Below are 12149 nucleotides of genomic sequence, written 5' to 3'. Positions count from 1 at the left end.
CCTCTGTAAGTCAATTCATAACTGTTTTTCCATATTTTACGGGGAAGGATGTGGCTTTTTAGGGGAGAGGGCCAGTGGACTTTGACGTAATTGAGTCTCATTTTAGGTCTTTTCTGGTCCAATTCGGACAATTCGGTGAGTACGGAATTTTACACATACGGGATCGCGATGAGATGTTATTCATTATTGCCAGTCGAGTCCACTAAGGTGTCTATCTAGTCCATGCAGCACCACAGTGGTTTACAAATTAATACAAAGACAAAGGTTGTCTTGATCTCTCTCCCTTCTAGATTAATTGAATACCCTTATTTTTCGATGTACAAAACATTAAATTTGGCAAAACAGACACATTTGAAGCGTCTAAGGAAGAACGAGGGGAATGTTCAAGAGCTTGGTGAAGGGTTTGTATTAGGTCATACAATTTTTCCAAACATTATCCTCAAACGACATTTTGGGGTATGGTCACATTAAATAACAGAACACAATATTATGATATACTACCCATGTATTTTATTGTACATATCGCTTCAACAATGTACCTTGTTTTCGCCGTTGAAACGTTGAGTACAATAAACCCGAAATTGACACGGACAAATATCTGCAGGGTTAGGTTTCTCTTCGTTCAAGAATCGGAGAACAGACACATTTTATGATTGAAATATCTACATTTATATACACCAAATACAGAGTACAGCTGGCAATATCCAACAAAACAATCTCAAAATTCGTTTTTTATACATCTCTCTAGAATATAACCGAGGGTTTGGATGCCATCAGACAATAAGTTGACCACACTCTAAATATACCAAAAGTTCTGAAAATAATCGTAGATGGAAACATCTAAAAATGTTTATGGTAGTTTATTTACAAAGTGCTGCTAAAATAGTACGAGGTGGAGTAAAGGGTCTTCTGGCATGAAGAACTTGGCGATTGTCTACCATAAATACATCGCCTTTCTGCCAAGTGATATCTACCGATAATTTATCTAACATTGCTGTTAGGTTCTTCATCACATCGGCCGGCATCTTCTCACCATCTCCAAATAAGATGGCTGTTTCCGGATCATTTCTGCAGTCTTTCCAACCAGTGTAAGCTGCTATGACCGAGTTAAACCAGGTCTTGTTGCCAGTTCGGGTATCTTCTCGAATTGCTGGTAAAACTGCTGTTACTGTTTTTAAACACCCACCAGGAAGCCATTCAAAGGAAGTGCCCTGTGCTCGACATTTCTCTTCCGCTTCCACTTTATCCGTCGTACCAAACGTAGACTGCCAGCCACGTCCAATCGGAGACGTAGGATCATCTCCGTCAGGTAGTACTCGAGTATATTTTACTCCTTTCTCTTCTAAGTCGTGGACGAATTCCGGATATCGTTCCTTCATGGCTCGGTAGATTTCATTGGAGATGACCAATGGTGTCTGTCCCCCCTCACTTGGTGGAACGTCGCAGTAGAAGAACAGAACTTTGGGGTAGATTGGTACTTGGGCCATTTCGTGGTGAAACGGAATTGGCTGATCCGGTGGAGATTCATTAGCGGTAAAAACATTACCAACTATCACTCGTCTAGGAGCAGCACCACCAACGTATGGTAGAGGATCCAATCCGAATGACTTCACGAAATGATCAAAAGCAGTTGGACAATCGATAGGGAAATCTCGAAACAAGATGGCTCCAGATTTCAACAGAAGGTTGTCGAAGACGTCATTATTTTCTTTCAACCATTGAACAAGATCGTCGTTGGACTGTAGTTGATGTTTAGACTGAGGTGATAGTATTAAGGGGAATGGTTTCCCATTGAATTCCTTCTGCTCTGTACATCTCACTTCACGAACTGGGAAATTGTCCGGAAACGATGGCATTTATCTGGAGAGAGAAGAGAATACAAAAACGAAGGTTAATTCATGTGCGACCAAATCTATTATTTGCTACAAAGGAATTTAGAACAGTAGATTTGAAAAAATATGAGATATCGAGAATAACATTCAACATGTTAGACAATGAAAATACCAAATATCAAGATTTAAAAATATTATTGTAGCAGAAAAGTAGAAATTCATTTTGGAAGTATTACAGATTTCCGAGGAGGTGTTTCTTTTGAATATTACAACTGTTAAAAATACAATAAAAAAAACATTTTACAGGTTGAACAATGAATACATTATACAGTAAAAAGGCAATAATTTTAGAGCAAATTAATGTAAAAACAAAAGTGATGTGTGATCACATAGCAAGATCACCTGTTCTGAGTTCACGAGGCCCCCATGCAGGTCCCCATCTTCTGTTCAACATCTGAAAAATAGTGGTCAATATGCAATATCTATTTATACAATATATTCTCAAGAAATATTAAAACAGAACCTGAAACATGTTGTTACACAATAAGAGATCTTTTGGTGAGTGTTGAACATTATAACCAGGCATCAGTGTATATAAACACTTTTTCATACTTGAAAGAAAATCTACACCATTTCGATAATTTTGATATTTTTTCGTCGCAATTGTAATCTAACACCTTTTCTGTGGCTATCCAGTTCCAATGACATTTTTATAAACCAATCAAAGTTATTTAAATATGAATACTTGAATGGGTGCATATGCTCATGGTTTCAACCTTTCATACGCAGAATTTACGTCGAGCATACACCAAAAGATCTAATTTCATTTGGTATAAAAAGTAAATCGAAAATAAAAATCCATCATCACTCGAGGCTGTCTGTTAAGATTTGAGAATAAAAGGATTGAAAGAATGAAATATTTGAGAAATTTATTACCTTTTATAGGTGATTTCGGTGGTAAATAACAAACCTTTTTAACTTCCAGTACTCGAAACTCAAAAAATGATATGACTGGTAAGACTTTGGTCCAGGTTGTTATTTATACAGTGATCTAGTGATAAGAATTTGTAAATAATCGACCTGATTATATAAACCATACTGATTGTATTCAGAGGCTCAGTCCAAGGACGCCACATTACACTTTGATCACTCCCGGCTTATCATAGTCAACAATGACATCGATATTTTATAAATCACGACATAATGGTTTATAACCAGGTCTACTTTCTTATAAACTAACAAGATAGTTTGCTAGGTGCAAGGTAGAACTTCATAGCGGCTAATGTTACTCTGAAACTGGCCTGGAAGTAGTCTATACATTGTCGGCACCAATGTCGGTCCGCCCTCCTTTCCGTCCACATTTCTTAGTAAACACTTTAAAATCTGCAGTTCTGAAAAGATTCTAATAAGACTCGGTATGTGTTAAACATAAAATGAGGATAAAATGCAACATTGACCATTCTGGGACCAATGCGAGAATTGTTATTAACCGCATACCGAAGTGGTCGTATCTGGACGTGATCCACAATCCTCTTTATAGCTTTCATTTCGTTTCTAGGCCACAGAAACCAGGGGCTTCATAATACCAAGTTTAAAATGAATTCTAGTGTTTGACCAATCAGATAAATGGAACACTATAAAATCATCTGAAGCAAAGTTTTCCAGAATAAAGCCCCTCGTTGATAGTAGGACAACCCCATTTCATCTGACAACAAGGCGTGAATCACTGTCTACGCATTTTCATTGTGTGCAAATACGATTCCCGTTTTTGTCTTGCATTTGGAAGATAGTTGGGTCATTTGTAGAACAAAAACAGATCTAAAGATTTGAGATGACGTGTTCTATGCAACCTCTATTGCTAAATTATTAGTATTAGAATAGATCCTTGCTGATTTGTAACCGAAATACTTAGAACTTGATTAAACTGGATACAACTTGACACGCTGATAGATTGAATTGACCTCCATTTTATTATCTTGTAGGTTTTATTATAAATAGTAATAATAGTTAACTCCATCAGATCAGTGACATCAGATTAAAATGGTCCTGTCTAACAAAATTCAGCCCCCGAGAGGGTGCGAGATATCTGAAATTGCCCGAATCTCTTACCTAGTTATGAGATTTTTGACTGAAAAACTTGCTTTCGGAGCTGCTTTGGCTCCGCCTCTGATCATAATATCGTACCGTTGCTTGAGAATCATAATGGGGATGATACGGTGAATACAAAATGTTAGTATTTCCCAGCGTATAAACGTCTGATCGATGTATTTATTTGTATTAGTTGGGGCAGGCTGTCACATCACACATCAGATACAGATTTCACATAAAGCTTACAATCTCGTTTTCTTTTAAATTTTTATATTATCAGTAATTTGAGTGGAAATGAAAATACCAAACCAAGTAAAATTTATCAAGATATCTCACGAACAATTTCAAACAAATACTTAGTGGTCTGGATTTGGAAGATGGAATTATCGTTCTTGGTAGCTGTCTGGGTCTGAAAAATGGAGTTACCGTCCTTGGTAGCTGTTCTGTATTAAAATGAGACTTATCGTTTTTGATTGCTGTATGGATCTGAACGATGGCTGTTTTAGTAAGCTTATTTGCTTCTATTCAAATCATAGGCGAAATTTTAGGTTAAAACTTTCAAATGAGCTCGGGGATACATATCTCTAAATTTTGGTGTATAGTTTTTATTTATTTGAACATCTAACTTTCTCGACCGACTAAAAAACAAACTGCCCCTTTAATTTGGAATCCAAAGAACATGTCACCACTGATTGGCACAACTGTTGTTCTCGAGGCTATCACGCCCCTATAACAAAGCAATACAGGGCATGTAAGCGTTCTTAATTACATTCATAAAGCGTGAACAGTGGTTAAAATTTGTTCATAGCGTTCACTCAGGTGGGGTATTTTTTACAGTTAATCAGTGATCACAGCAATCTGACAGGATACAGTTCACCGTAATTGAGTATAATTGACAAATGAACGTTTTAGAATGCCTTAAATATCCGATGGCATAGCCAATAGATTACATATAACGTTTCAATGGGATATAGCCTATCTATCCCTTGTTTCCCAGCTAACAGCTAATTGCAACTTATTTACGGATTAGATTTTTACCGGTGTTATACTGTTATACGACTGATTGTGATGCAACAAACGCCTATACATGTACTAATTTGTGTTCGTAATAACATACCAGATTGGAAGTTACCTTTTGTGAGGCAGTGTTCAACCTAATAGAGCTATATGTAAAGCGTCGATTGTAAATGTTTGTTATTGTAATATATTATAACTTGTGGACAATTGAATTGACCGTTGACAAAAGTTCGAAACGTTTGTAATACGTGGTACTCTATTTAAATTCTATTGTCGGATGCAATGTGTTAGTTGTGGACTTATTAAAAAGAAATTTATAAAAAATATTGAGACATATCTAGAGAAGATTGGACTAGGTGTGTATTCGCCAATATTTATCAGACTGGAAGAGAGTTATTCCAAGACGGTAGATTACTTAGAAGCACAGTTATAAGTTAGATTGTGACATTAATAGGATAGCGGTAGCCAATCAGCAAGGTAAGGTTATAACTTTATCTAGCAACCAAGATAACGTCCGCTTCCAGCAAAGGCTGATATCACAGATTGGATAGTTTTTGGTGGATGACAAGTTAATATCCGTTTCCAGTTAACTGCTATCGTAGACTGGGTGGTTGTTAGTAGATGATAAGTTAACGTCCGCTTACAGAAAAGGCTGATATCACAGATTGGATAGTTGTTGGATGACAACTTCCGTTTTCAACAACAGCTGTTATCGTGATAATTTGTAGTGGATTCTGGAACAATAAGTCGGTTTGGTACTGATTTGGGAGTTGTGAAATCTTCAGATCTGGTCGGGCCATGGTGGTGATGCTCGTGCTCGGTCGTAGTATTGAGCAACTGATAATAATTATTAATTGTATAGATATATTATGACAAAATTTTTAATATAATCGATTTAAGTTATCTCCTCGAGCGAATAGATAAAGTATTCATTAAAACTATACTGGCCAACACTAAATTTCTTTTTGTGAGTTTTGATGTCTTGAACCTAGTAGTAAAAGTTTGGCCACCTGGTAAAAAAATAGAAAAACTAATTGGGACAAACAGTAGTAAGTTAAATGAACCAGTAAATTATCAGTCACTTTACCTTCTCTATACCCATTGAAATTAAAGCTGGACTGTCTTAGCTACCGATTTAATTAAAGAGGATAATAATTAGTTCAGTTGATTAGCCATCTAAATATATTACAATAGTTGCTAGGTATTGTTCGTTAATCCTGTTATCGTAGTGATAATAAACATACAATCTACCACTGGCCACTCGGCCATTCGGACCAGCACGGCTTTATTTCTGAACTGGTTATGTTACCGTTCGGACTTGTTTAACATTGGGATTTTAGCCATCTGAGTATATTTTTGGATGACTCGTGCTCGGAACCTAACATCTAATTGGTATTTCGTAGGGGAATAGTTTGGATTTCGGATTGGTGAGTAGTCAATTGCTCAAATTAAGGATGAAGTGACCAGACTCGAACGTATTTTAATGAATTGCCTTCTTGGTTTATACATGAATGTTGGGGAGGTTATCCCTGGCTTGACTGTACCATGAACAGTATCAGTTGTGGTTGCAGAAATCTGTTTTCACTGTTATAACATCATATAACTTACATATGTAGCCAATTGAAAAAAAAGAAATTTGTATGATACATCTACATAATGCCATTCATTATATTATAGCATTTTGAATTTGACTTATAAAGATGAAGCCTCTAGATTCTAATGGTATCAAATCATTAACCAATTATTTTAAGGTAGGACATTGTACTTAGTATCTTTCTTTCTTTTACAAACCCATGAAATTAGACTCCAGCTTGCTAATTTGGCGGTATACAAGGTTCTCGAAAGTGGAGCTCCTGCATGCGTCAACGTTGTTGGTTTTTCCAAACTACGTTGAGGTGACATTTGCCATTATTCGACGTATTCCTCTGTTGACAAGGCTGATATGTAAACATCTTTTCGTTATATTAGGATATCAAACTCTTGTGCTGCAGGCTGTGCAATGCTCGAAATAGCAAAGCCAATTACCTATCTTTATCATGCCAATCATTAAAAAGAAAGATATACTTGTGAAAAGTTCATTAGCTGCTGTCAATGTTTCGCCAATCTTTTGTGTGGATTTTGGGTTTCGTTTTGCAGTTAGGATCGTTATTACTTTACTTATTTAAGGCTAACTGCATTGTATTCCATTTAACAGAACATAATAAGTCGCATACTTTTAAGCGATTCTTTCAATTGATTTTATTATTTGTTGTGTATTTCAGACGAAGCGTGGAGTTGGAATGAAGAGAATCATTAACGGATTTCTAGTGACATTTGTCCTGGTTTATGTCATCTTTATCTTCATCTTATTCTCCCAATCGACCGGAACCGATTCGACTGGACTAACCACCCAAAGTTTCTTTACTCCTTCATTTTTACTGAAAAAGGATTATCCTTCATTCTACGGACACGAATGTTTACTGAACTATCCGGAAGCATTTCGTCCCAAAAGTATCAAGCTCACCCCATTAGACTTTAACTTTACTATAAATAGTCCTCCAGCTTGTCCGCCCACCAGCAACAACCCAACATTATTTATTCTGATTCTTACACAACATGATGCCTATAACCAACGTAAAGCTATCCGAGAGACGTGGGGTAGGATAGCTCGTCATGAACCTTGGCCTGGTCGACGGTTACTCGGTGAAGTTCGACTGATATTTTTACTGGGTGCAATCGATAACGCTCCTCTGAATAAAGCAGTTCAAATTGAAGCCAGTGAACATAGAGATATAGTGGAGGCCAACTTTATAGATTCCTATTTCAATTTGACTCTCAAAGTGTTAATGGGTATCAAATGGGTTCGAACTCATTGTCCCAAAACTAAATATATCATGAAGATGGACGAAGACTCGTTTGTGGATATTCCGAGACTAGTGAACATGTTGATGTCCGTATCGCCGCAAAATGCAATTTTTGGACCATATTCTTACTCTGAGAAAGTCACCCGTCCCAATCTTTATGGAAACAGTAGTAAAGGCGCCGTTTCGTATGAAGCTTATTCACCGGAGTGGTACCCACCGCATGTGAAGGGAAATTTTTATATCATGCCCTATCCCCTTGCAGTGAAAATTATGAACGTTTCTCAATATTTCCCTTATATGAATATTGAAGATGCGTATATTACTGGAATACTGGCTAAAGTCTTTGACGCCAGACATATGGAAATTTCCGTTGACCAATATGACAAATATCCAGAAATGGATTTAGATCATTGCGCTTTTGTGTTGGAACGGAGAATTGCGTGTCAAAAGGTCTACCCTGAATTACTTTATAATTTTTGGAAAAGGATTGAAAATACAGAGTTGTGTGGTGTTATAAGAGTGGACAAAGTTATCAAAGAATACGTTATCAACGTAGATCAACACGTTCAAAATATTACAAAAGAAAACAAAAAAGTTCCTAGAGACAATCTAAAAGTTGCTAGAGTCAATCAAAATGTTCTTAGATACAATCAAAATCGTCAGAGGGGGGATCTTCAAAAGGCGCCTTATCATAGTCAAAACATTCCGAGAGATATCCCTGGACAAAATCAAAATATTCAAAGCGGCAATCAAAATATCCTTAGATACAATCAAAATATTAAAAATGAGAATCAAAATATTCAGAGCGACAATCAAAATATTCAAAGCGGCAATCAAAATAAAAACGCTCAAAGCAGCGTTCAAAGTATTCAAAGAGACAATAAAATTAAAAACGTTGAAAGAGACCAGCAAACTCTTCCTAATTCAGAAATGTCCATCATCAGGAAAGCTGGTATTGATAGAAGTGCAATATTTCCAATTAAAGGTTTCCAGACTGCTGAAATAAGCAGACCGCGATCACGTCTGTATAAGCCAAGATCTAATCAACGATTGAATAATTAGATTAGTCTTCTTAATGTGTGTTTAAACCGTAGACATTCACCGGCTTAAACCCCCTTAATACTTTACAAAACAATAATCTGTGAAATGTTTCAAGACGAATTCACATTAAATAATGAAAATGGCGAGATTTGAATTTCATTTGCAATTGCAGGCGTATTTTGACAGTGGTAACGCCTGAATAACTGAAATAAAACATACGTGTTTCAAAGCTACTGATGGTAAGACGAACCTCGAGTTTGAGCTCATGATGGTAAGACGAAACTTAAAGGGATTGTAAAGAGGTTTTCTAAATTTCTTTATGTGTATCTGGAACACTGAAAGCATCTATTTCATTCCGACGTCTGTGGTTCTTGAAATTCCAATAAAACTGAACGTTCTATGACGTCAATAATCACAAAGTCCCTATTTAATATGTGATACAGCATATTATTTTGTAATTAGTGACGTTAAAAAAAGTTTAGTTTAGTAGGAATCTCTTAACAATTTATTTTCTTTTTAAAAATGACACGGGTAACTGAAAGATGCATCGGAGGTACAAAAGAAGACCACGTTCTATAAAATGTCTGTTTGTATTTAATTGTTTTTTATTTATTATATTTATATGTAAGGACTATCTTTATAATAAAATTTGATGTGAGACATCTAGGTATATACCTTAAAGCAAATTGTTCATGCCCACCATGTGTTCTGAATCCCTCCGCATTGTCCTTCTTAGAAACGGTGTTACTGGCGAGAGGGTGTGGGGTGTTTTCCAGCGAGATGACATACATCCGATGTGCAGTCATGAAATGGATGTACCATATCGTATGTACTATTATCACTAATCAATTGAACTCAGTTTTAATTTCCATGGTTCATCTGGATCTGATTGACAAGTCGACTTCCATAACAACTACACAAAAGGTATGTGTGTGTGTGTGAGTTTTAGTCATGACACTTTGTTTGTCCAACTGGTGAATATATACCCTTATTGACCAAATCTTTTTAACATTGAAATGTAGATAATTCTGTACACATATGGATATGGAGGCTGAAATTTGGACTTTGAGCTGTGGACACTATATTACTGATTGGCTTGGCTAAAAAAAAAAATCCCCGTTTCTGAGACACATTATAATCAAGGTATAATTGATCCAAAAATGGCGTTTCTGTCTCTTTAAATCATGTGCTTTCAAGCCATCAGTTCAAGTCAAATCGGAAATTTGTAAATAAAGGGCAAGAACTCATGTGCTTCCAATAGCGTCCAATTGATGGACTCAAAACTAAAACATTTTATGCAAATGATTGTATATGTAGTCCAGGCTATTTTTAGAAATCTTCTTTCTCTGTCCCTTTTTCGGGTTTTTGCCTGCCTATTTTTGGGTAAAATTTGGTCAAGATTTGGAATTTGATGTCTGAAATTGCATTATCTTTCAGATTTGATGAGAGGCGGAAGGCTAATTCTAAAAATAGTCGTTTTGTAAAGTGCCAAACTCTAGCGGATGAGTATAACCGGTAGTAGTCTACTTTCAATTTTAGTAGCTCAAAATTTTCATGGTCATCATATAATGAATTTTTAGGAGACATTAGGAGAATTGGTCAGGCTTTCATTCGACATATTGGAAAGCTTTCAACGAGATTTCTGGAAAAAGTTATAGAAGGTTGAATTTCGTGTTTAACATGGGAAGAGATGGCAAATGAATTAGTGGAGTTGATATTTTTCAAAAAGTTGTGAATGATTTTGTATGGAATTTTCAGAATAGGTAGAATAAAGACTAAATTAGTTTTTATGGCTACATTTGCATATTCTTTTGTCCAAAATTTGAATTTTTGGCCACTTCTATTGAAAAATGCCATTTCAGCAATGTATCAAAATTGTAATTATTTGTTTGTCTTCACATGTTTTCACACAAAATGGATGCCTTTAACACATGCACTAGTGCCAGGCTGCAAAAGTCATCTTTTTTGGCTATAAATTCCTCTTGCAGGATATGGAAGGGGGCTTAATTTTTGTCATGGGGTAATATGGGGGAAGTATGGGGTAATATCTATTCAATGTCCCATCAGTCATAGAAGAAAGACCATGAATGTGCATAGATTGGCTTTCATGTTTATGAATATTTTGTAATGCCAAAACGAGTGAAGGGGGGCGGGGGGAGGGTTTGATTCTCCCAAATGTACAGGCCTAGGGTGGAGCAGACACTTTATTTAGAAATTAGGATTAAGGGTCTTGATATTGGGTTTTCTTCTGTTCTTATTCTGATCTGAAATTAGAAAAAGTAACTCGCCCGATGGGCGAGAAGTATAGTATCTGTTATGTACTGATTGTTTTTAGTTTACTATGAACAATATTATCATTTAAGTTCTTATTTTTTGAATATGCAACTATCATTTTCTGCTTATAGACATGGGGGAATTTCTCTTGAAGGCTCTTATAGTGGGCATGAACTATCTTGCTTGCTCGATTGCTGGTTGTATTAAACGGGACAACAAAGGTTGCTATGCCTACATTATGATGAATATTTAGTCCTATAGGTCTTGCTGTATTCAATGTCTCAATCCAATGGGCCTCCCTAGATTGACGGAATTTGGTAGTTTCATCTTCGGGCAAGTCAATTTCTATACGCTCAATTGGGATTAGGGTGAGATCGTCTATTGAATGGTCGTCGAGGTTGAAATGATTAGAAACAGGCTTGTCTTTCTTTAATTTGATGTCTGACCTATGAGCATTAAAGCGAGTTCGTAAATTATTCTTAGTTTCTCCTACATATTGTTTGGGGCATTTCTTGCATGAAATTAAATATATTACATTCGAATGTTCACATGTTAGATGTTCCTGGATCGGGTACCTTTTATTCGTAGAGTTGCTTACAAAATAATGAGTTTCTGATATAAAGGGACATGTTTTGCATCTACTGGACAAACATGGTACACTTCTTAAACCTGGAGGTACTTCGGCAAAAAGTCTGTTTTTAGCTGCTATCTGTGCTAAGGTGGAATTTTTTATGTTTCGTAAAAAAATCGTTTAGAGTACCCACGCTCTTTCAGTTTTGAGAAAACAATCGTACAGGCTTGGTTGAAATCAGAAGATCTTGTACAAATTCGATGAAATCGTAAAACTTGTGACTTAATTATACCAGAAAAGGTATGTTTTGGGTGAAAGGAGCTCTTGTGCAAGAGTTGATGAGTATTAGTTTCTTTGAAATACACTTTAATATCCAGTTTATTTGTTTCTGCTATGGAATCTCCCTTAAAGACTGTGGGATCTAGAAAGTCTATGCTTTTGTCACTCACGTTTGCGGTTAGTTTGATAGAAGGATGGTGGTTG

The 12149-nt window shown here is 36.2% G+C and overlaps 2 protein-coding genes across 2 annotated transcripts; one reads left to right on the top strand and one right to left on the bottom strand.

Annotated features, from left to right (window-relative positions):
* Nucleotides 1-491: 491 nt before the first annotated feature.
* LOTGIDRAFT_196958 (hypothetical protein) lies at nucleotides 492-2823 on the bottom strand. The gene is made up of 2 exons (XM_009067280.1): nucleotides 2776-2823; nucleotides 492-1862 (listed from the first exon to the last, which is right to left on the bottom strand). The coding sequence occupies exon 2, from the start codon at nucleotides 1854-1856 to the stop codon at nucleotides 861-863; it is 996 nt and encodes a 331-aa protein (XP_009065528.1). The 5' UTR covers nucleotides 1857-1862; nucleotides 2776-2823; the 3' UTR covers nucleotides 492-860.
* Nucleotides 2824-7501: 4678 nt separating this feature from the next.
* LOTGIDRAFT_84945 (hypothetical protein) lies at nucleotides 7502-8281 on the top strand (the record flags this gene model as incomplete). The annotated part of the gene is made up of 1 exon (XM_009067279.1): nucleotides 7502-8281. A coding segment is annotated over one exon (780 nt), but the record flags the coding sequence as incomplete, so codon positions are not given.
* Between the last annotated feature and the right edge of the window lie 3868 nt (nucleotides 8282-12149).

Source organism: Lottia gigantea (assembly GCF_000327385.1).
Source record: "Lottia gigantea unplaced genomic scaffold LOTGIsca_81, whole genome shotgun sequence".
In the NCBI taxonomy this organism is placed as follows: Eukaryota; Metazoa; Mollusca; class Gastropoda; family Lottiidae; genus Lottia; species Lottia gigantea.
The sequence above is the reverse complement of the archived record's forward strand: the minus strand, read 5'-3'. Positions and strand labels throughout refer to the sequence as shown.

Excerpts from the sequence above, each read along its gene's own strand:
- LOTGIDRAFT_196958 (XM_009067280.1), bottom strand. The coding sequence starts at position 1,856 with ATGCCATCGTTTCCGGACAATTTCCCAGTTCGTGAAGTGAGATGTACA.